The following is a 25,584-nucleotide window of genomic DNA, read 5'->3' as shown; positions in this document are numbered from 1 at the left end:
ATGCTGGGCCTCCTGTGCTGTGATACGAGTCTGATACCAAGCCTGTAAACTTGAAAGCTGCTGACCAGCAATGCTCAGCAAGTGCTGTAAAAGGGAGCCTGCGGCCTGGCCCCTCACCTCAGCTGCCCCTGCATCTTGGCAGCTGGAACCTGCCCTGTGCTCACACCCGCTTTTACAACACCTTTCTAGAAACGGGGTGTGGTTAAGCATACCTACCTGTTACTCCCGGATTTTGTATATTAAAAAAAAAAATCTCCAATCTTTATTTAAAAGGATTGTGCAGTTTCATCCTAATAAAACCCCAGTTATCCTTACTTTCCAGAGATGTGGAAATAATGTAATGGCACTTGCCCCACTGACATGGAATTCTTTTCACAGATGACCTTTTATAGCCCCGGAAGCCAGCACCCTTGGCAACTGGCAAGTTACTGCTACAGACTTTGGCTAATACAGATGCAGGTTAATGTTTACCCATAATGTTTCCTAAAGGCCGTATCCATCTGTATGTGGCAGATCCTACAGTTGTGTTATTTCTTCTGGATGGTTTAGATCTATTTCCCAACAGAAAATACAGGTGCCAAAGGGGTGTGATGGTGAGAGAGGCCGTGTGCTACACAGCAGGCTACAGCAACCATGTGAACTTTTGTTCTGTGTTCCCCTCAAACAGCTGAAACCTTTTGGAATTTATATCACTAATGCCAGAGAGCTTGAAGTGCAACTAACCTTTGGCTTGCTAATCTTTACAAGTACTTAAACAGGTGCATTCTCAGGTAAGTGCCGATTTTTTTTGTTTCTAAGTTAGCATGACAGCAAAATACCTTTGAACAGCATTGGTTTAGGCATGGCAGCAGCTCTAATTACAGCTGCTGCTCTTGATAAGTCTATGGAAAAATATATTATTTCCAAAGTTCAGTTTTAAGAAAACTGATAATCTTGCTTGCTTGCACACTATGGGTCTTATCGCTGGTGGGTGTTGACAGTTTTTAACTGTGATTGTTGCACTTCTATAGTTAATTTTGTTTTGACTCCTGAGGCACTGGAGGTTTATGGCATCAAGTAGTATGCAACCTGCACAAGCGTTCTGTAATTCCCAAAGGCAAAAGATCAGTATCTTCATGTGGGCAGCTACTGTGATATTACAGAAAGAGAAGAACTATAGACTGTAAAAATGGCTAAGCATATTTATCATTTTCTCCAGGCATTCAGCTTCAATTACTGGATTTCTTCCACACCTCACACCCCCCCTTTATTTCAAGGTATTGGCTTTTTATTACTGATTTTCTTGCTTTGAGCAGGGAGAAAGGGTCAGATAGGGTGCACATTATCATACAGCTCTTCAAAGCAGTTACTGTCTCCTTCCTTTCTCAGTGGCAGAGCTGACAATGCAGATCATCCTTGTTTCTTTAAAAATATTATTCTTTGACAATTCCCTACCAGAAGAAACCCTCAGGGAGGGGAGGTGAAAGAACTGAAGAAGGATGTTTTGTCCCTACCAGAAAGTGAGGGAAGGGTTATGCTTGATAATCCCTCCCCTGCACATACAAACACTGCAGTGCTGCCTCGTGATTTGAGAGAACAGGGACTGTACACAGAGATACAAAAGGAGTTTTAAGTTGTACACATTCAAACAAGCGCTGTGTTCAATTCCAAGGCAGTAACATAATTACAGAAATCAAAGGTCTCTAGCCTTTAGAGTGGGGCATCAATTTATAAAGAGATACAGAGAGAAGACAAAAAAAATATTACAGTATGCATTTTCACTGAAATTTCACAAGTCATTTCTCTGGGAAGGGGAGAGAAGATAAAATTGACATCAAGCAACTTCTGACAAGTCGGTTCTGTGGATGAGGGAGAGAGTGCCTCTGGTACAGCCAGGGGAAGGGTAAGAGTGCTTCACTGTAAAACGTGGATAAAATTGACATCAAGCAACTCAGGAAGAAAAGCAACTACATCCTTAGAAGCTACAAAAAGCAAAATTTTAAATGAGTTACATTTATTCAGTTAAAAAATTGACAGTAATGGTCACATGAACACCAGGGAACTGTATCTACATTTCCTGACGTCAATATGAGCGGCACTAGGGGTTTTTCTGCTTGTGGATTTTCTTACGTATACAAATCTAATGCCAGTTAAAAAAATACAAAAGAAAACTGAAACCCAAGACGCTGAAATCAACACTGCTTAAAAACTCAAAATTCAATTTGATATATTTGAAAATAAATAATTTTTACCTTTCTTTTTTTTAAAAAAGCCAACTTGCCAACTGCTTTCAAAGCAGCAACACCTTTAAGTCCATTCCCAGAAGTGTTTCATAAATAATTACCCATTGATTGTCTGTTAATGCAGCATCTTTCAGTCTCAGTTGGGGTCTCTATTAGGCCATACAGTATTTTGTTCAAGACACAGTGTTTTGTTTTGTTTCCCCCTCCCCCCTTTTTATTTAGGTACAATTTCTTTGAATACAGCATTTCATGCTGGCAAAATTCATGCAGATGACATAGCATGAAGCAGAGCAGAGCTTAAAATCACCTGTTTTTAAAAAGAAAAAGCGACAAGGAATGTAGTGTTAAAAATCATGATAGTGAAAAAGCAACTATTCAGTCTCGTGGACAACCATGGCAATTTCAAATGTCCTCTCACAGTTGTCTCATCTACCATCACTTGTTTAAATATGTCTTTTTTTAATCCAAATTAATTTAATTATCTTAAACTTTTTTCCACCAGGGATAAGTAAAAAAATAAAAGGTTAATTATTAAAACTAGTCTCTTTTCCCTTTTAATCAAAATAACCATTTTCCAGCCCTCTGACGGTACATCTCATTTTAATAATGATTTCAAATAGAGAAACTTATGAATCTCACGTTTGACATCTCCTGATACCATGACATTTAAAACACTCATAACAATACCTGGGTTAAATCTCTGAAAAATATAAACAGTTCTTGAATCAACGTCAACATTTGAAAAAGGCCACATCTTTAAACCTTCACAATGTTTTCACACAAGTTATAATCCTAAGGGACACTTAGAATTCTTGAGCAGGCAAACAAGCCTCCAGATGATTCTCTCTCATAGGCAACTGTGCAACTTAAAAAGTCTCCTTCCAAGGAAGCTACCGATCATCATGCATCCCTTCCCCTGGCCATACAAAACACAAAGCCAACCGGTTTTAGAAGCCTTTTTAATCTTGCACTTTGAGCCTCAAAGGATCACCATATTAAAGAAACATTTTCCAGAAATGTCTCTCTTAACAGTTTTACGCATGTTACTCCTTGATGCCCCCCTTTTTAACAGTTTCACTGACTACAGAAATAAACTGTTTTTCAAATAGTCTTTTCAGTAAAGTGCTTATTATTACTCAAAAAAAAAAAAGAAAGTGCTATTTGACTCTTAGGAGAATTTCTTTTCCTGTGAAAAACTGCCTGATATAGCTTCATTTTATTAATTTGCACATAAAGCTGAAATGAAACCTATTACCTCTCGTAAGGATATTGGGTTGCTCGTTTTGGTGTTTGGCAGTAGGCAAGATGCCCACAGAAGGTGGTGACACTGGAACCGTAGTGCAGAAGGTAAACCTTCAAGATGAAATGGAAGGCATGTGGAGAACTCCTACTAGAATCCTTTCATATTTATATACAAATATAATATATATTAAATATAATAGAAAAATAGCTATATTCTTTTTCTCTGAAGTCATCCCAGAAGCTTTTCTTCAAATCCTCACCCATTGCAAGCAAACAATATCTGTCTCCTGAACTCCACACAGCTATTCCATCTTTTTCACTCCATTAGGTATGACCAGCCCATTTCTTCATAAATACAATCCTTTCCTTAACAGATTTTTCCCTTCTGTCAGAGTCATTCTGTAACATTTACGTTCCAGAACCTGCAACATCACAGCATTCGTTATGCTCTTTGTTAAGATGTTGCAAATAAGCCTATGACTGTAGTAAATGAGTTGGGCAGAAGCAAAAGGCTGATTACGATAAAGAGGCAAAAGCCTGGTCCTCTCCCTGCTAAGAAGGACAGTCAAGCAATTCATTCAGCAACAGGGGAAGCTGCAGACCCCTTAAATATACACTTTTTAGTCACTAGCTGTGAAATGAACCATCTGCATCCTTGCACAGAATCTGGACCAAGTTCTCCGTACTCGCTTTTGTAAAAGGTTTGCCTGATGCGTGGCAGGAATTTTTAAAATCCGTGGTATATTTTTCCAGTTTCTTTGAATGTCCCCATCTTCTATACTTTTTCTATTAATTGGTAGTTCTGTAATTGCATGACCTCTCTCTGAGGTTACAAAAAGCTTCTTGATCAAAGCATACATTTCTGTAGTTCTCTTTCAGCAGCCATGCTTTTGTCACCATCTAATTTCTCTCTCACCTAGTTTAGCCTTTTTACCAACAGACCTATAGCAGCACACCAGAGCATTTGGGAAGGGGGAAATGGGAAGAGAAATTTAAACAAAGCTTTATATAAAAAGCTGCATCATTAACCGTCTGGCTGATATCTCTATGTTCTGTAATTCTCAGTATAATAGCTTAATAAACATAATTTACCACTATTCAATAGTTCTAACAGCACTATTAAAGCTCTCCCAGTTCTATTTTTTAGTGCTACTTTATTATTGTGATTGGTTAAAAAACTTTTTATCTAACCTATTGTCCATTAAGCAGAAGTACTGATAGCACAGATCTCTAGTCAATGCAGCTTCATTTGGAAACAGGTGGAATGGTGTGGTAGGGATGGTAGAGCAAGGCAGGATTTCTTTACATAGAACTTTACAGAAACAGGTTTCTGACAGTTATTCTAGCCCACAGAATGCCAGAAATCCCTTTAAAGAAGGGGAAGTGTTCCTTGCTATGTTTGCTATTGGCATCTGTTCCTTGCCTCAGGTTGCCAGAGGCTTCTTGGAGCAGAGAGCAATCTGATTCTCTTTGGTACTGTGTTTCTCACACTCTCCTTCCTCGTTCACTTTTTGGTGCCAAACTCTTGCTTTCTAACTGGGGAATAACAAAAATCTAACGATGGGACACGTGCAGACGCTGGCCTCAAAATGCAACCAGCTGTATCAGCCACTTGGCTAAATGAGTATTACCTTCCTGTGGGTTTGGTTCATCCCATAATACAATCAAACTGTTCCACGGTACAAAACAGTCCATCACCGTTTGGTTACATTCATTCAACTCCTCCTCAGTATTCAAGATTAATCCAGCTTTCTCTCCATAGCATTAATTTTAACTGCTTTTACTGTTTTTGTTCTTGTTTTTAATTATCAGATCTATCAGCACTTATTAATTTTCCTCTGAAGTTCTGGTTTCCATACACTAGTACCATAAAAACCTACTGAACATTTACTTAAAATAGCACATCTTATCTGTTGGAACTTTTTATTTTCTTTATAAAGTGAAGTTGCCTTCTGAAGTCTTAGTTCAGTGATATCTCTTAAATCAACAGCCTGGTAGTGTTAGATGCAATCAAGATCTCCCCCCAGCACACACTTTATATGCTACAAAAATGATTTTTAAAAAAAAATAATAATTGGCTCGCTATTCCTCCTCCTGCAAAACATGGTAATCTATTCTTTCAGATTTTTTTATCTTTTAAAAGCATTATCTTCAAGGTCTGAGATTTCAGAGACTCCTCTGTTTCTGGCTAGTGTTTGTGGGGGAGGACCACTCAAAAATGCTCATGGTCTCAATTCAGACCATTACTAAAGTCAACACAGTACAGAAATATCTATGAAGAGGATACACAGGTTTGGCTGACAATGTACTAAGACTTCAAAATTGAAAATGGTTACAGATTCAAGACATTGTAATTCAAGATGCTCAACATTATCACCTGAATTAAAATCAAGGCACTATGGGTTTTGTTGTTGTTAAAATGACCCTGAATTAGTTTTGACTAATTTTTGAAGGAGAATAAAAAGATTCCAACATATTTTAACAAGTTACAATTCTCACCACAGAGAAAGTGGTTAAAAAGTGCCCAAAAGGTTATTAAATGTAAATATATTTTTGTGCAAATTATTCCTATAACTGAAACATTCTTGAAAATTACTGTCTTTTTTTTTAAACCTTTTACATAAATATTTCCAACTATGAACTATATCAAAAGATAGCTCTGGGGAATTAAATTCCAAACCATCCGCAAGAAAGCAGTGCAAATTCCTATTTTTCAAATAAAATGATGAATTAATTATGAAATAATGGATGATATTCATGAATCTGAATGTCCTGAACCCTGATGCATGATCACCAGTTCAAACAGCTTCATCAATAATTTAACCTCGAGAAATCAATTAACCAGCACACTATACCTCACCGAACAAACTGTGACATCACAGACAAAGCACAAACAAGAGACTTGTGCCCACAGTAAGGGTGAAAATCATGATGCATCATGTTGTAAACAAAAGGGTAGAACAGAGGAAAACATTAGTCTGAGTATGGCGTGAGAATTTAGGGAAATATATTCAAACCTACAAATAACAGATTACATTTTCATGCATCGTATAAAATATTTCGCTCTTTCTCCTTTTATGCAGACATATACACAATATTTTACAGCATCTGTACAACAGAGAACTGGATTTCACACAACATTTTCAAAATATTTACTGTCCCATAATCATCTGAAAAAAATTAGATGGTTTCTGGACTATATTCCTGGCATTTCTTTTTCTGCTAATTCAAACAATTGCTCCATGTCCATTTTAATACTTCAAAAATGTACAGGATCAATAAAAATACCAATATTTTCAGCATCCCTCTCATTTCAGTCACATTTTGAGATTTCACCTGGACAAATTTAACACGTGGCAGCAAATCCTTTAGAACACAGAAACTGGGGCAACTATCAAAGTTGGCCACGTCCCCATCATCATCTTGTGGCTTTTCTTAACAGATTCCAGAAGTTAGAAGTAGCTCTCAACGCTGCAGCGTTAGAAAGCCTTCATACTGCTACCTCTTTAGCCTCAGTGCAACTGTTTGTGGAGCAGCCCCTCCTGGTAGTTTGCTTCGAAGAGGCAGAGCCCCACGTTATTGTGGCTGAACTTTGGAAGGATCTGCCATCTTGTCAGTTCTGTGTCGCGAAAGCTGCTGCTGCTGCTGTGACTGATGCTGCTGGTGGTGGGACTGAGTAAAAGTGCTTTGTTGCAGTGGGAAAGCAGCAGAGAGGATAAGCTGAGCTGACTGATTTCCATGAAGTAACCTGGATGTCTAAAACATGCAAATAGAAAAAGATTGGTTTTCCTCCTGCATGAAGAAACAAAGGCCTAGCTGGCTCCTTAACTTTTCACAAGGGTTCAATCAAAACAAACTTCTGGTTTGGTCATTTAAGCACAGCAAACAATGCAAAGATTAGCTGATAATTAAAAAGCTAATTAGAGCATCTGACCACTTAACAAAGCAGTTGTAACTGGTCTTTGTAATTTCCCCATAGCAATGGGTAGAACACACAGCAATTTGCCTCCATGTCAAACCACAATAGCTTAACAAGGCTTAAGGAACAGAGTAAGTGCAGGTGGCCATCACTGCAGCCAAAAAACAGGGCACAGCTTGGCACAGGTCACCTGTATCCCCCACAGCAAAATGAACAAAATCCGCCACATTTGCAGACTCAAACACTGAAGGGGATTAATCACTATCAGAAATAGTACTTAGTTTTAATACTAATTTTCTTAGAACTAAAAGACCGTGGCTACTGAAGAAGAACAATGAAGGACGGCTACAAAAGCACTTGGATGCCTCAATCCAGAAACATGTTTTGCAGCAGCAGGTAAACTACATCGCCTGCTGCACCCATAGAACCAGAATGTCAGAAGGCCCAGTGAGCAAAGTTCCTTTTCTCCACTTTTAAAAGGCATTTGCTTCATTTCAAATTCTAGCACTTCAATGGTTTGTATTAAAAGTACTAAGCTTTTGCCCATAAAGAAATTCTAGGACCAGAACAGACACTTGGAGATCTTCATCTTTCACAAATCCTCTGGTTTTTTTACCAGAATTAAATAAAAATTGTACAACCTTTTTAATTTTGAAACAGGGCCACAGACACTACCAACCTGCTAAATGGCATTGTTGTTACAGTATTTACCTGAGCTGACAGAGAACACATTCAAATCTGCATTCTGGTTTGATTTATCTCAAGAGTCTTCCACTACATAAATGAGTGCTGAAATTCAAATCACTAGGTATTCTTCAGCTCTCTTTTTGAGAGTCAACTTGCAGCTGAAAAGCCTTTGCCTGATGCATGACTAAAATTGCTATGTTTCCATGGAAGATGTTTTTCAACGAGTCATTATTTTCTGTCAATGACCTAGTGAAAGGAAATTTCATTCAAGCCTAAACTGAACCACAACCATTCTTTGGACATACAAATATAAGTTAAGCCCCCGATTACTTACTGCATTTGTAGACATTCCACATATGTACAAGATCTCTCATTTAGTGCAAATGGGAGACCACACATAGTAAGAAAGAAGAAATACTTGCTAAATAAGTATTTTTAATTACATATGCTCTTAAAGATTAAAAAAATAAATTTACGTTCCCACAGTGGTTAAAGAATCTGAAGAATATGCACAAACTACGTTGTGATAGTTAACACAGACATCAGAGGCCAAACTAAGATATTTTAACCCTTGCCTTCTTGGAGGCACTTCTCCAGAGTTCTAGCTACCACTGCATCTTCCTCACCAACACTGCCTGCTGGGTGAATTGTGTGCCAGTGACTAACTGGCATCAACCACTGGGAACAGGTTTCCCCATGAATTCTTTTTACCTTCAGGCTCTTTTCTTTTTGTAGGCATTTCCTATCTGTCTCTAAACTCCTTGGGTTTTGCCTGCCTTCTCTTTTGATCCAATCTCTCTTCTTTCTCCACTAAAACAAGGTCCTTCTCTACTCTCTGCTTACAAGGTTACTGCTGCTCAGCCTCCCCTGCAGCCTAGACAGATGTTCACACCTCATGTTACAGGGGCATATCTTGCTCTGGGCCACATGCTGCTTTCCAAACAAATAATTCTGCTTGAGCCCATCTCTCATATCTTCTTGCTTTAATATGTGAATGCAAAGAAAATGCAAGCTGTTTTAAAGGTAAACATATGTTTCTTCACCCCATTCTCAATAAAGAGCAGCAATTCCAAGGAAAGAACATATAAAACAGGACGAAGTATAGAGTGAAGTCGCAGGAAAGACCTTTAAGTAGTAAGATTTTAGAGAATGGCTACAGAATAAGCTTATCTCATGCATCAGGCTTGCTCATAGGTTACTATTTTAAGTGCTCTGTTTTCAGACAGAGCACCCCTTGCATAAGGTAGCAATGCTGAAGGAGTCAGGACTTGGAAAAAATTGTAGAGAATACTTCATTACCTGTAGGAGCTGTTGGGGATGCTGGGTCAGCTGCGACTGAGCTGGTTGCTGAACTGTGGTGAGCTGCTGCTGATGGTCCTGCTGACTTTGCTGCTGTTGCTGTTGTGTTACTGACAAGGTCTGTGGCTGCTGCTGTTGGGCAGCAAAAGTGGGATAAGCTGTCACCACCTGTCCCATAAACATAGTACTTGGTACCATTACTGCTCCACATGCCACTGGGGCTGTGACAAGTTTTGTTACAAGCTGCTGACCTTGAGGAAACCTGTTAATGGAAAAAGACATTTGTATTCCCTTTAGGAAAAGAAAAACCAAGCACTACACGCACTTGAGAAATGCAGATTTGTCAGGTTCATACTTTGTTATAATAACATGGGTTTTGATAAGCCTGTGGACATGTTATTTTGGGTAAGGTTTAGCTTAACATTGTATACATACATGTAGTTAAAATAATAAATCACACGATATTTTTAATGCTACTTCAGTTCCTTTTGTATATGATGTAGCTATGTAAGCATGTCATCCCAATATCCATCTTGAAGATTTACCTGATTTGTCTATCCTGTGTAAAAGTGCTTACTGCAGCAGGATTCTGGTTATTGTTCTGTGGTAAGCTAGAAGGAACCTGGACCACATTTCCTGTTGTTGGCTGAGAAATCACCATAGTGTTATACAAAGGTGCCGAGACTGTGTTCTGTGACTGACTGGCAAGAGAAGACTGTTGATTGTGTCCACCAAGTACATTTTGTTGATTATGCTGAAAAGAAAAAAATATATTATGAGATAGTAATTTGAAAATAGCCAGGTACTACAGCTGTTCTCAATGCCATTGCCCAAGCATCACAACTGCCAATGTTTACAATGAATTCTTATTTTAAAATCAAAAGGTATTTTTACCAACTGAGGATGTGCAGGTGGGACTAACCCTCAGGCATCTGAAAATCTATTAGACGAATCTCTTCTCCTCTTCATTTTTTTTTTTTTTTAATTTTCCAGCTACTTGCACACTGTTTGCTCAAGGTCCTATTTTCCATCCCTTTGGCATCACTGTGCCAGAAAGACTACAACGTGCCCATCACATCAGTCAATTTTTCTTGAAAGTTTGGAACTAGGTTAGTGCCGAGATAATAACACTGTCCGTAAGAAATTATGGAATTTGGATAAAAGTACAGAGAAGGGCAACTGCAGAGATCAGAGGTATAAAGGCCCTCCACACAAAAATCAGCCAAACTCGTTAGAAGTGTTTAGCCTGAAGAATAGGCTTCTATGGAGATACATGTAACAGAGGACTTTGAAATCATGTATGATATGGAAGATGAAAAGTGAACGTGTTTCCTGGTATATGACCTGGGTCACACGCTTAATAAACAAACATAATCATATTTCACAGAAAGTAAAGCTGCAGAGCTCACTATGAGATAATTGTGGATATCAGAAGTTTACATGGAATCAAAAGAAACAGGATAAAAGCATAGAAGAAAAATCCATCAAAGGCTATTACATTACAGATCCGATACACCTATGGCATCTGACTGAAACTGCTGGAGTAAAAAAGTCAACTGCAAAAGCACCAATATGTGTTTGTCCTGTTTCCATACTTTTCTCAGTATTTGCTGTAGACCTCACTGTCTGGACACTCAACTATCAGAAATCTCGTTACGTGTTCTGTCAACAAGCAATTCACAGCCATTCAAAAATAAAAAAAAAAAGCAACCTAAAGGTTTTCTTGATACTGGTCTTTCCCAGAAGCTGATTGATATTCATTATTTACATGCCCAAGTCTTAAAATAAAAACAAGATCTGGAATTGCATTAGCAAGAACAGAAATGCATCTCAGTTGTAAAACTTGGACCATGAAGAAGTTAATATGATTCAAAGGATATTGTTCAAAGAAAAAAATCTGGGAGAGGGATGTCAGAGAAGCTATTGTGTTTCAGCAATGGTTTCGAGTACATATTCTAACCAGTAAAATCAACAATCAGCATTTTACCTGGGCTGCAGCAGCCTGCAAAGGTTGTTGCTGTATCATGTGTGGAGTACTTATATGGCCTGTGTTCATCCCACTTTGAGTCTGATTAGCCTGAACGACTTGACCTTGCATGTTTATTGATGTGAGCTGCTGAATATTTGAAGAATTTCCAGAAGCAAGCTGCACAGAACCAAAGTTGAGTCCAGAAGCTGATTGCTGCAAGAACATCTTAAAAACAAAAATTGGCAAGTTAGCTTTTAAGAAATATCTGTTAATTTTTCAAGATGTTTCAGTGAAATTAAACTTAATTATTTTAAATCAATATAAGAGAAAGTTCCATCTTTACTATTAAACGTGTTGAAACAGCACTGCAAACACTGAGAGCAAGAGGCCCAACTCCCACACAGGGTCAGCATTCAGAGACTACTGTAATTGATAAGTATCAGAATCCTGATTTCTAGAGCTCTAAACATTGTTTAATATTCGTTCTTAAGGAAAAAGTACTATTTGGAGACTAACCTGTAATGTAGTCTACAACTATCTAAAGACAAAATGTATTTGAGATTACATTTCTATCTGTAGGATCTCCAGCAGTGAAACTAATTCAACTGAAGAAAATCTCAGTCTGGCATCCAGGCATAGCACCAAGAACGTAATCTTCCTTGGCAATCAAGAAATCTTGATGATTATACTGGATTTTTCAGTATCACCGTAAAAACCAGAATTCAGCACAAGAATATTTGAGTCTTTACAAAAAGTTAGGCCCAAGACTGCAGTGAGACAGGGTAATGAGGAAGAATTTGTGGCACTTTGATATTATTCCCATGTTTCCACAGTCCTGAACAAGGTCCCTCCACAGGTCATGGGAAGGTGCACCATGCAAAGCAGAACCAGCTCACCAGGAGGGTGCGTAGAAGGACTATAGCCTAACAGCTATGACAATCTAAGAAACAAAAGAGATAAGTCTGACATCCTTGAGCTAGAAAGGGACATAAATGCACATTTTGGGTAAGTATTCTAATTGCTGCAAAACTATGCAAGAAGTAACAACCACTGCATTTTTTACATTTAGGTTTAGGCATAAGCTACGTTTGAGCTGCTAAAAATTTAAAGAACATTTCCAGATACATTCAAAGCAAAATGGCAGGTACTTCAGGAAAAGTAGCTTCAGATGCTATGGATTTTAGGCACATTAGATTCAGATGACAGGGAGTAGGGGAGGATCACATTGTGGAATTAAGTGCTCAAATCTCATTTTAGATGCCTAGATTCTCTACAGATCCAGTCTATAGGAGACAGACTAACTCACCTGGAGTCCTTGACCATGGACAATTTGAAGCTGCTCCTGAATTTTACGCAACTCTTCCTGTTGCCGATGAATATTTGCCTCTATCATCCGTGTTCTTTGCTCTAGCTGGTCCTTTAGGTGCTGCATAGCTCCCAGCTGAGCTGAAAACTGAAACACAGGCTGTAGTGCGATGAATAAATTAAAGCTGAGCAAAAATGACATCCTATTTACAGGCAGTAAATATACTCCTCCACGGTAGCAAAGAAATCCAGCACTGCTTTTTAAACTGCTAGTAACCATAATATGAGGACAAATTCATTAGTATGAAAATGTCACAGAACTCATATTTAATTGATGTCACATTTAATTGATGCATCAGAATTGGTGAACTAAAAAAAAAATCCACAGTAAAAGAAATTCACTGGCATCCAAATCACAAAGACTCTATAAAAAAGCCTTAGTAATTTACATGGTACTGTGGATGTTAAAGTTCTCTCAGGTTAAAAACTAGAATTGCACCAGTTTACCATAAAAATGCACCCAGAGCTAAAGCATATGCAGATAACTTGGGAATACTCTCAGTTACAACCTGTTGAAGGCTGAGCCTACAGAGAAACTGCTTGCCATTTCTGTTCTCCCCTAAATATCTGCTATAGGCTACAAGTCAATACAGCCTTTTGATACTTATATCCTATTTATAGGAAACAGACCTTAAGCTGGACTAGATACTGGTGTTTTTATTTCACAAATTGTTTCATAGACTAAGTTGCCTTGTGTTACAAACATACATGTAAAAATTTAACAGCATAGTAGATGGATATTTAAATCCATATCCTAAAATATTTTATCTTGTGTTACCTATGTTGTTACTGGCCAAAGCTGAAAACTATATTCACACAAATAACAGGAATAAAAAAATAAAGGAAAAGTGTCAAACTGGGAAATTTCCTCATATGAAGAGAATAATGCTAAAGGTGACTTTGGCATCAATGAACTCAATTTCTGAAAGATAAATTAACCTTATATTCAGAACAAGACTGTTTAAAAAAATAATAAACAATAAACCAACTTAATCCATACCTGGGACATGCCAGACTGGAGCTGTAAAGTTGCAGACTGAGACATTGTTGGCTGTGCTGCTGGTTGCCCAAGAGACTGGGAGCTTAAAGACTAGGATTTAAAAAAATTGTTCCATAACTGGAAGAGAATGAACTTTATACTTGACACAAAACATTTCTTTACATAAAGTGTCAATTCCAAAACAGCCTCATATGAGCATATGATAAAAACAAGTAAGCGTTTCCTGAAATATCCAACCTTAAATATTAGGGAACTAAGAACATAAGAGTACTTGATTATATACATTTTGTGTGTATATATATGTGTGTGTGTGTGTGTGTGTATATATAACTTTTCCACTGCTGAAAATATATAAAAGTAGTAGTGATAAAACAGAAATCACAACTGTTCTAGCATCTTACTTGTAGTAAGGGAAAAACTTTTTGAACAAGTTTGGAATTTGACACCTTTGACTTTTTCATAAACTAATAATTTTTTTAAATGCAGATTTTAGTCAGCATTCTTTTTTTTGAAGTAAATGTATTAGTTCCACTGGAATATGAGCACCAAGTACATGACATTTTTCTTATGTTATCAAGATTCTGGAAACTACATGAAAGTATTCACTGTTGTTATTAGAGTTGTAAATCTACGTGAATTCTCCATAGGGATACACGGCATTGCATCGCCAATGTCATATAGAATTCTTTATGTACATATATATTAAAAATACAGAATCATATAAAAGTTATGCTTGAGCAAAAGCAGAGATTCATACACAATCTTGGAAAACCTAATGCCAACAAACAGTTAAATGCTTAATTACTGTAGTATTCCCTTAAAATGAGCAAGATGCACATTGATGATACAACTTCAACAGTCACATATTCTAAATCAAACATTACAGTTTAAATTGTTTTTTCAGAAGACTGAAACCAAAGTTTGTATGCATTTAATAATACCTTTTAAAGGTGAATTATACTTAAGTATAAAATTGTTCTCCGAAGCATTACCTGACTACTCAGAGATGATCTTCTTTGTGCAGTCTTTTCATGACCAGATAAACTTTGCCTTGGAGGAGTGCTAGTGTCCACTGTCATTTTAGTTGGTGTTGCTGATAATGTACAGAGTTACAAAAGACAGAGACACATTAACAGTAATCTCAATTCTTTAATGTAATAATCAAATCACAGGAAGCTTTTAATGAATAAAAAAACACTTAAGGCTTGGACTTGGTTTTTTTACCAGGACTACCCAATAATAAAGCCATCTGAGGGACTGAAATAGGCTGCTATTGTACTTTTAGAAGTAGAAGTCACCACACAATCTCTGAAAATCACAGTGGTCAGCAGTCAGCAGACCTCTGGAACCATCAGAAAAGATTGTCTTCATTAGCACGCTTAACAAAATAATGATTAATTGCTAGTTATGCATTTAATTAGAGTAAGAAAAATAGAAGAAGCTTTCTCTAGGAAGGCAATTGTATTTTAATCAGTTGATGCTTACATGAATGATCTGATACTGCAGTATGTGAAGATTTTCTTGAACTCCTGGAGGAAGCAGAAGGTGTGGGGCTGGTATCAAACCTTTCCAGTGCTTCTTTGAGACTCACTGTGTTAATGTGGTTGTCAGACCCAGAGTCCTGATTCTGAAGAGACACACACAAACAATTATTTTATCTAATTTAGCATACAATGTACATTTCTCAGCAAATATCTTAGACCATGCTGTGTCTTATCAACCCCCTTAAAGAGGGACTGTGTGCAGAAGTTGTGTCCCAGTTGATAACTGTAAGCTTGGTTTCCATTTGCAGCTTTTATCCTTGGAAAAGAAATGAAACCAAAATGCATGCAGATATAGGCTACAAATGGACTGCTGAGTTAAGGTCCTTCTCTAGCAATTCAATTCACTTTGAACACCCATATAGTAAGCGAACTGCTTATTCTCTTGAGGAAAGATGAATCAATTCCACCAGAAGGAGCACTGTCAAATGAAACTTCAACTGCCAAGGGAAAACATGACAGAGCATCTGCATAAACTAGCTTATCTATGACTCACTGAGCTTCCAAGGACATTAATTCAAACAACTCCGTATACTTCTAAGAAGTGGGGCAGAGTCACACAATGGAACAGCTTCTGCTTTTCTCTTGTGAACTCCTTTAAGCCACCTTTGTGTGCTGACCTTGTTTTTTCAGATTACAGGTGCTTCCAGTGAGGAAGAACTTTTATTAACTAATCAAACTCGGCAGGAATGAGATCTTAGTAAGGACTTACAGATGCTGACCATGTTATAACGACATGCACATAAACTCCTGGAAAGAGGACGGTAAGTGTTCAGGGCAGAATACAGTTAAACACTTCCTGGATTTCTTTGATCCTTTATAATAGTCACATATTTAGAGATCAAAATAATTAATCTGTAACAGGACAAAACACTTCTTGCTGCTATGTATTTGTTTATTTTTAGCATGAAAGAAAATTATATAACACACTCACTTTGTCTGCTGTTATCTCTGGAAGAGACTCCTCAATACCAAGTTCTCGTCGTCTTTCTGCTCTAACTTCTGCATAACTGGAAGAACAAACACATAGGAATACTATATTCTTGGATGATTTAAAAAACATACCTCAAAAACAAAACTCCTCAGAGGTACGTTGCTTACAAAGTATCCCAGGAAGTTTTCCAATGATTCTCTAAATTGCTACGATTTCTTTATCTCCAAAATTACAAGCAATACATCTCCCATGCCATTAGAACTTCTCTAATACAGATTTTAAAAAGATAACTTACCTTACAACAGTGTGCGTACAGACAATAAACTCTGGCCTGGAATTCCACTGGTGATACGTGATATAGTAATGTGTTTGCAGCCAAATCCATTGTTGTCCCTTTGTAAGGAATCTGTAGTAACATGACTTCCCTTTCCCATATTGCATCACTATAAAGGTGAAGAATAAATTTACTGTCTATCCAGTCTGTAAATGTTGTAATTATATAATGAACATTACTTCCTGGCTTCATATGTCCCAAAACCATGCCCAAATCCAGTATTATGACAATGACTAAGGATAGGATTAGAACTGTAGCTTTCTTCCAAAAAAATTTACACTGCATTTTTCAGACAGCTGCAGAATTCAGACTTGGGTTTTCCTGGAGTCTTTTTATATATCGTGAAAAATTCATGTGTGAAACATATTCATATAGTTTTACAAAGAAAACTATAGCTAAACAGAAAGCTTATTCTACTATGTTTGAACAATTTTTACATTTACTAAATATCACAGAGCCTTTTAAATGCTATTGGAAGAACTGGAGAAGTATTAGTCAGAATGCTGTGCACTCCAATTTATAAAAATGAAAACTAAATTATAATCTGTTTTGTAGTTCTGTATCAAAAGGAAAAAGATGAAGATCGGCTGTGCAATGATGTCAAATGAGTGGGAGTAAAGACATTTCACTCAAATATATCACAATATTTCACGATAACATTGTACAACTTAACAAATATAAACTAGGATTTATAAAGCAAAGCCCTTCATTGTAGCAACAGTCATACTCACAATGCTCGTGACATTTTGCCAGATTATCTAGATCATCCACATGATAATAATCATAGCCTGATGTTCCCAAAACTTCAAATGGAAGATAACCTATTATTGGAGGTGCCCTAATTAATAAAAAAATTAATGTCATTTTATTTTCACACAAAAAACCCTGATCAAAAATTATTTCATTATATAACTTTTCTTGCTTACAGTACATGCTCTGAAAAAAATTAAAAATTAAACCCAACACAAGCAATGAGTAGTTAACACCAATTAGGGAACTCTAAATATTATAGCCACTGCTGTGATTCAGCTACTATTGCTGCTATATATAGAAGGAACTGCACCTGTGATCCAAGAATAGGAACTTCCATTCTAAGCTATGTCTAGATGTGAACTCTTCATTGGGTTCTTCAACAGTGCACATTTCCTAAAAAGTAAAAAAATAAAAATCTCGCTCAAAACTGCTCTATTCTAATTCATAAGCTCTTTCGAAATTCAGACTTGCGTAAAGTTAGTAGATAACTCCACAAGTTAAAGTTATTTTTAGACAGCTGCATTGGTTTTGCTTGTTTTGATGCATAGTACTGAGGCAGAATCTAATCTCAGCCGTGCCAGGCTGACACTCAAGTTGATTTAAATCAAACAACCCTGGCATGAGATTAAACTCAAGCTCAGTATCTACAACACAGTGGTACAAGCAGAAATCAATAGCTCCTGCAGTTATGCTTTTAACTTCTAACAAGCAAAAGAAGAGATGAAACACCCCCACCAGACTCTCTGATTACAGTATGTGCTTATAATGCGTAACAACCAACGTTAGCAAGATGGTCACGTTATTTTAACTTCAGGAATAGGAGTCTTCCTTTTAGTGAATATAGAGTATTCTAAACCACTTTGCTTTGAGCACACAGATAGGTATTACAAATAGCACACTACTCTTACGTTTATAATTCATGACCAGTAAGAGAATGACTATATTTCCACTATTACAACAAATCCTATAGGTACTCTGTGCATTGTTTTAAATGCGTTCTGCTCAAGACATGTGCAATCAGTGCATGTCAGTCAATTTCTACTGTCCCCTTGCAGACAGGTGAAGATGCCCAACCAAGTGCTATGCCTCATGCTGACACTGAACACAGCTAAGTACCCAAGCCCACTGGTTCTTTTGCAAGCTCCTCTAGTATTCCTTTACAAGAAGAAAGATAGTTGATGGAATACATGAATATACATACAAATACATCCCTCAAAGAATTAGAGTAAAATTAGAGATGTAAATCTTTCTTCTTTGGACACCTGCAGACATTTCCCACACTGGTAGGAGCTTGCAGCAGTATTCCCATTGCCAGGAACACAGTAGAAACTGCTGATAATCAGACACCAGTTTTCTAAAGACTACAATACGGAAGCTGCTGCTGTACTGATACAATATTCCTGACAGATGTAGACAGACAAGCTCACTGCTGCCTTGCAAACATCTACAATTAAAAAAGAAAAATACAGTAGAAGACTAACTGTTGTTCCTACAAAGTGACCACCTTCCTTCTCGTTCTTTCATGCTACAATACAAACAATTGAAAACTAGTGAATTGAATTTTCTTTCTATGAAAGAAAAAAGTTCACATATGTAGACAATATTTTCTCCTCACCTTCACTTGCATAAAACCTAGAGACAATGAGCAGAAAGTAAGTTATATGATGGATGTAATGAACAAAATCACTCTGGGCACAAATTTGTAACTCAGTGTGACTTCAGTTAGTAAGACTTGACCTTCAAAACTGAAACTACCCCTAAAACCCAAAGCTCATCTGCTTTCCTAAGATTACAGGATTTAGGAAGCCACCACTCACAGTAAAGTAAAAGGAATGCCAGGGCAAGTGTGTATCCTTGAGATATACTTTTGATTTGTTGTGTCTTTTAATCTAACTACTCTGGTAAAAGTCAAAACAAAAGTAAAAATAATTTAAGTAAAGGCAGCAGAATCACAGTGAAAACACCATTCTAAGAACACCGCTTTACAGCTTCGCTGCTGGTAGCAGGTTAGTATCAGATTACTCAATGCATTTGTATTAAAGATCTAAAGATATTCCCCTGTAAAACACCTCCAGGCAAAAGCTATCTTATTCAACATGGCATCTTGTTGAAGCTGTAAACAAGGCACCCAGAAAAGAAAGGACATTAATCTGTAACAAAAAGTATTCTGGTAAAATCCTTTTGGCTGGAGTAATCCTGCCTTCTTGATAGGATTCAGTCATTTACCAGCCAAAACTCAAGACAAATGTTGTAAAGAACCTGTAGAGCCCTTCACTAGGGAGTAAAATTCTGTTACCATACTGGTAGGGTCATATGAGGAAAATAATAACATGAACTTTCAAAGGTTATTCTCATGAATACTATGGCTTTCTGCAAAAGCACTATATGTCCCTGACAAATTACATTCTAGGTAAAAAAAAAAAAAAAAAAAAAAAACCCAAAAAAAACCCCAGAAACATATACCACCTGAAAAATAAAGTGGCAGACGAGCAGGCAGGTTCTACCTTATATAAGGCAATGCAGTACTAAAATACATATCTCATTACTGTCTGTGTCACGTTAGTAAAGTTACTAGCATGGTAAAGTTCCCGATACAATACTTTTGCTAGGGTCTAGTCAATCCTAGCCTCAATAATAGCAGAAGATATCAAAAAAGTATAAACAAGTAGTGTCAGCTTAAGAGTCTTCACTAATATTAAGTCTTCACAAGAATATTTCTCAGATGAACAGCACTACCTGGAACCCTTGAGAGAACCCTGAAAGGACGTTGTAGAGAGGAGGGTGCTGGCCTCTTCTTCCAAGTGACAGGGGACAGGACAAGAGGGAATGGCCTCAAGCTCCGCCAGGGGAGGTTTAGGCTAGACGTTAGGAAAAAATTCTTCACAGAAAGGGTCATTGGGCACTGGAACAGGCTGCCCAGGGAGGTGGTTGAGTCACCTTCCCTGGAGGTGTTTAAGGCACGGGTGGATGAGGTGCTGAGGGATATGGTTTAGTGTTTGATGGGAACGGTTGGACTCGATGATCCGGTGGGTCTCTTCCAACCTGGTTATTCTGTGATTCTGTGATTTAAAAAACTCTCATAACTGAAAGCTTGCTTAGGCAATAGGGGCTCAGAAATCCAGGCAAAAGAATAAAAGTTTGGCCAGAGTATAATCTGTAAAGCTTTCGCCCCTCCTCCCCCCAAGAAATTGAGATACCTAAAAATCATAAATCATAGAATCTCTTGGTTGGAAAAGACAAAGGTCTTCGAGATTGAGACCAACAGTATCTGTCCACTACTAAACCACACCCCTGAACACCTCATCTGTCTTTTAAATACCTCCGGGGTGGTGACACAACCACCTCCCTGAGCAGCCTGTTGCAGTGCTTGATAATCCCTTCAGTGAAGAAATTCTTCCTAATGTCTAATCTGATCCTCACTTGGCACAACTTGAGTCCATGCCCTGTTGTCTTATTGCCCGTCACTTGGGCAAACAGACCAACACCGACCTCGCTACAGCCTCCTTTCAGGTAGTTGTAGGCCTCCTCTTGGGCTCCTTTTCTCTAAGCTAAAGAACTCCAGGCTCCCTCAGCTGCTCATCAAACTTGTTCTCCATCCCCTTCACCAGCTTTGTTGCTCTTCTCTGGACACAACTGCAGTACCTCAATGACTTTCTTGTAGCGAGGGGCCCAGAACTGAACACTGTCCTCAAGATGCAGCCTCACCAATGCTGAGTACAGGGGCAGAATCACTTCCCTGGTTCTGCTGTCCCACACTGTCTCTAATACAAGCCTAGATGCCATAGGCCTTCTTGGCCACTGGGCACACTGCTGACTCACATGCAGCGTCTGTCAACCAACACCCCCAAGTCCTTCTCTGCCAGGCAACATTCTAGCCACTCTTCCCTAGGCCTGTAGCACTGCACAGGGTTGTTGTGTCCCAAAGTGGAGGACTCTGCAAATGGATGTTCTTCAGCTTCCAAATGTCCTGTTACAGAAGCAGGACACACAAGTTTTACTACAATACATTCTAAACTGTCAGGATTCAAAAGATAAATATACTTGGAGATATTGTCAGGTTCTACCCAAGTATTTGGGTAAAGTTTTTTTACCCAAGTATTTAATGAAGCAAAAAAATCACATATTTTAGCATCTCTAACAACTGTAGGCATAACATGGAGAACTTTAGACCCACATGGCAAGAAAATTGTCATATGAAACATTTCATGGCTTTAGGAAAAAATGAACAACAAATTCTCTCTAGCATGCAGTCTGAAGAGATCCAATGCCTACTCAGACTGAAAGAACTGAAGAAGTTAATATGATTTCTCCACAGCTGCCTTAATACTCTTTCAAAGCGCAAAGTATGTGGACCATGTCTTCAGAGGATACCTCCAACAATCTTCAGTTTAAGACACTACTGCATTCAACTTACGTGCAGAATATTTAATTGTTCAAAGAGGTCTGCATGGCAGACAGCAGTTTAACTATGTAACATATACACTTCATGCAATTTCTTTACAACCAGCTTGTAAAAACAAACATTCGATAGTAAGCTACTCTGTACCTTGATTAATAAGTTTGTAGAAAACAATTTGAATCACAATCACAGACTATACTGCATCCCAAGTGAGGAATAGGCTTATACTTACACAAAGTCTGTAAGTTTCACACACATCCAAATCAAAATTGTAATGACATCTTCCCTGAGCATTAGCAGTTAATGTTCTCTTGAAAGAGAACAAATGTTCTCTTGAAACAACTGAGTTATTTAATAACAAACAAAATTAAAGGTCTTTTATTACCTCAAACCTGACTCTCAGTTGCAGCAAGATCAGCAGCAGCATGAAATTCACATCCAAGTGTCAACTAAAATTATTAGTTTTTCCAGTGAAAGTGGATCTTCATTGTGCTTAAGTTAAATTGGCTAAATTATATTCCTGCAGACTTCTAAGTTTATTTCTTGCATGTTACTATTTTATATGACTGTTTAGAAATGAGTCATCATAGGAACTTCATTTGTTACTTTGCTTAACATTTACCTATTTTTATGTGAAGTAAGAAACATACTTGAAGTTTCATATAATAAAATGCATTACGGTTTTCATTAATAGTATTTGAAATGTTCTCCACATTGTCTCTGAACCTGTTCAGAGTACCTTTAACAATGATATTAAAGTGATTTCATTTGTACATACCTTGATAAACTGAGGCGTAGCTAATCTAACAGTGGCTACAAAGCAAACTTTGTCTTCATATGAAGGCCGGTGCGATCGCTGAATAGTTCCTTCAAAACCGTTGTGCGCTGAGTTGGGAACTGAGGGGAGACCAATGATGTCAACACAGATTACAATAAAAGCATGGGGGAAAGTGGCAGTAATATCACAAGACAAATGGCCCAATATTTATCTTATGTGGTTTGCTTATAACTTAACATGCATTAAGAAAAATGCTGCATATGATATATACATATATACACACAGGAATAGTAAGTTATATAGTAGTGATGAACACAACCACCAAGTAACTTTCTCAAAGAACTAAAATTACAGTTAACATGATATTATCTATGCCAAAGAAGTTTTAAAAAACTAATACCAATTCTAATCCTTCCTGGTAACTACTAAAAAATCACTGGAATACATCTTCTTCAAAAATATCTTTACAGATTCTCTTTTTTATCAGCTTTTGCTCACTTTTTCTTTTGAACTCTGAGGTAAGTCTTTATTTTCTAGGCTTCCATCACATTCAAGTAGCACAAGCTTAAGACAAAACTGAGTAACACAACAACCAAAAGGCACAATAATTATGTATGCGGAAGAATCGAGACACCAAGCTGAGAACAAACAAATCCAACTTACTGAATCACAGAGACAGATGGAATCACAAGTGGGCAAAGGATGGACTAGATCTCAAAATGGATTAACCTTATTTTTCATTTCCAGCAAGTTGCTCCATAAACCTCTAACGATGGCAACTCCAAAATGCTCTCAGGGTCTTACAAGCCTAACTGGTTCTAGTTCAACTCTAGATTTGAACTTCTACTGAAGTTTCTTCATGTAATTTAAGCTTACGGCACCTTGCTCTTTCCATCAGAAAGAAAACAAGTAATTTCCTTCCTCTTTATCTTATTCCTTCCCCTTTGTTCTTCACAGTTTATCTTGCCTTTAAGTTAGATTTTTAAATTTCTGATTGCTTTCAGTGCTCTACTTGGAATCCTTCCCACCGCTTTACTTACTCCCAACAAAGAGTGCAAAAAACTGGAGAAGGATATATGGGTGCTAAGAAGTGCAGAAGGATTATTTAACATGGTTTACACTACATTTTAGAAAGAATTCTGCATTTTCACCATTTGGTGATCGCTTGTGGTGTCTTGGTCATTTTCAGTTTATGTTCCACAGTAACTCCTTTTCCTAAAGGATAGCTATTTAGCTAACTAACTTTTTTCCCTGTTCATGTAGTTTATGATTCCTGAATGTCATAACTTGCATTTGTTCTCAGTCAACTTCTCTGTTTTTCTTCCCCAAAATAATTTATTTTCTAAATTTGGGGCTAAATTCTTACCCTGTTTTTAGTTTTCTTGCATCATTTTCTGATTGCAAACTACATTCCATTATTTGTAACGTTAATGAAAACACTGATCAAATTCAGAAGTCCATTAAAAGTCCATTTTGATGGTGAACACTGATAACCCATTTGTCTTGCTGACCAAATAAACAAGCCTCTCAAGCAAATAGTCAGGACAGGCTATCCAAATGGATTAGAGATGCAATACAGAGGAATGATATTGGTACATAACTAATAAAAATAATTTCAATGGAAGGGAGAATTAACTCAGTGCAGAAAACTGCAATGGCCCACCCATTCATCTGAATGTTAACTCCTTTCAGTGAAAACACAGAATTTAAATAGGGGGAAAAAACCTACATTTTAATTCTCAGATCACTGCAGAATGAGAACTGCAGGAACTCAGTACCACTAATCTTCAAGTTAATGACCTGTTTAAATATGGATTATGCTTAACTGAACTCAGGCTCTTTATTTTAAAGCATTTGCTTAACTTTCTCTTACATTCTTTTAAAAATCATTTTATAAGATAGTAGCTTTCTGTAATTAAAAGCATTAAGCATAATTACTACATTTTGCATTCCAGCACAGACGCGTAATACCTGTGTAGTGTTTCTTCCTTTTCATTAAAATAATATGGAAGCGATATAGCTCTGCTTCAAGTTATTCTCTTGAAAGAGTGATTTTATTTCTTTATTAAGTTTTGTACCATGGTCTCAAGCCTGTTTAGCTGTGAGTCTGCCTAAGTATTCCACTTGATTATTGGTGAAATTACTTACCATTACTCAAACACTTGAAATTTCCTATAAATTTTACATATTCGTATGTAGGTTGCTCTTTTGGATCTATTGTTCCTCGCAGCATATGGCAACAGAATTCTAGTTGATTTTTTGCTGAGAAAAGAATAAACAAATGAAAAGGCTACATGCTTGATGAAGCTCACAGGCAACATGAAATGGAAAGAAGGAATAATAAAGCTGCATACTTATTGAGATACTATAAATAGCTACAGACTCAGCTTTTAACTAGTGTGATGTTAACTATCCTAAAAAAAAAGGAGAACTCCTTTAGAATTTGTGTGAAGGGCCTGAACACTACTGACGTAGAAAACCCCTGAAAAATAGAGCTATTTTAAAGAAGCAGCCATCTTTAAGTTTACTAAAGCATGCATTTCCAAACCCCGATAGGCTGCTGCGGTTTCATTCTTGCGAACTGCTACAACTGTCTACATAGATGAACATTCCTAATACATGGGAAAGTCAGAGTAAAACAAAATGCAAAGCTGAAAATTTTACTCTTTGGTGGGGTGGGGGGGAGCCACAAAAAAGTGCTTCTGTTCTTCAGGGCTCACCCACATCTTTCTGCTTAAATAACACTGGAAGAAAAGAGCTGATTACATGTGCTACAAAGTAAATTATTTTTAACACAACTACTGTATTGGCTTTGTCTGAGATAGAGTTAATTTTCTTCATAGCAGCTCATATGGTGCCGTGCTTTGGATTTGAGACTAAACCAGCACTGATGATACAGGGATGTCTTTGCCACTGCTCAGCAGTACTTAGACAGTGCAAAGGCCTTTTCAGCTTCTCAGACCGCCCCACCAGCAAGTAGGCTAGGGATGCACAAGAAGGTGAGAGGTGACCCAAGAGATAGCCCATACAATATGATGTCATGCACAGCAATAAAAGCCGTGGAAAGGAGCAAAACTTTGTTATGGCATTTGTCTTCCCAAGTAACCATTACACACGATAAAGCCCGGCTTTCCTGGAAACA

General features: G+C 37.5%; 1 protein-coding gene across 5 annotated transcripts in view; it reads right to left on the bottom strand.

The window, feature by feature from the left end:
- Positions 1 to 1,688: 1,688 nt before the first annotated feature.
- Positions 1,689 to 25,584, bottom strand: part of CLOCK (clock circadian regulator) — a 64,290-nt gene continuing 40,394 nt past the window's right edge. For 4 of the 5 annotated variants that reach the window (XM_069855994.1, XM_069855995.1, XM_069855996.1 and 1 more), the window contains 14 exons: positions 24,591 to 24,704; positions 22,443 to 22,561; positions 17,576 to 17,658; positions 17,244 to 17,350; positions 16,474 to 16,621; positions 16,179 to 16,254; positions 15,189 to 15,330; positions 14,696 to 14,796; positions 13,704 to 13,793; positions 12,645 to 12,803; positions 11,357 to 11,563; positions 9,915 to 10,123; positions 9,370 to 9,631; positions 1,689 to 7,220 (listed from right to left, as the gene is read on the bottom strand). In XM_069855994.1, coding sequence (XP_069712095.1) covers positions 7,041 to 7,220; positions 9,370 to 9,631; positions 9,915 to 10,123; positions 11,357 to 11,563; positions 12,645 to 12,803; positions 13,704 to 13,793; positions 14,696 to 14,796; positions 15,189 to 15,330; positions 16,179 to 16,254; positions 16,474 to 16,621; positions 17,244 to 17,350; positions 17,576 to 17,658; positions 22,443 to 22,561; positions 24,591 to 24,704 — 1,997 coding nt within the window. In that variant the 3' untranslated portion in view covers positions 1,689 to 7,040. The remainder of the gene's footprint in view (positions 7,221 to 9,369; positions 9,632 to 9,914; positions 10,124 to 11,356; positions 11,564 to 12,644; positions 12,804 to 13,703; positions 13,794 to 14,695; positions 14,797 to 15,188; positions 15,331 to 16,178; positions 16,255 to 16,473; positions 16,622 to 17,243; positions 17,351 to 17,575; positions 17,659 to 22,442; positions 22,562 to 24,590; positions 24,705 to 25,584) is intronic. The other variant, XM_069855997.1, reaches the window with a different exon arrangement.

This window comes from Phaenicophaeus curvirostris, chromosome 4 (genome assembly GCF_032191515.1).
Source record: "Phaenicophaeus curvirostris isolate KB17595 chromosome 4, BPBGC_Pcur_1.0, whole genome shotgun sequence".
Lineage (NCBI taxonomy): Eukaryota > Metazoa > Chordata > Aves > Cuculiformes > Cuculidae > Phaenicophaeus > Phaenicophaeus curvirostris.
This window is presented reverse-complemented; position numbering and strand designations above follow the sequence as displayed.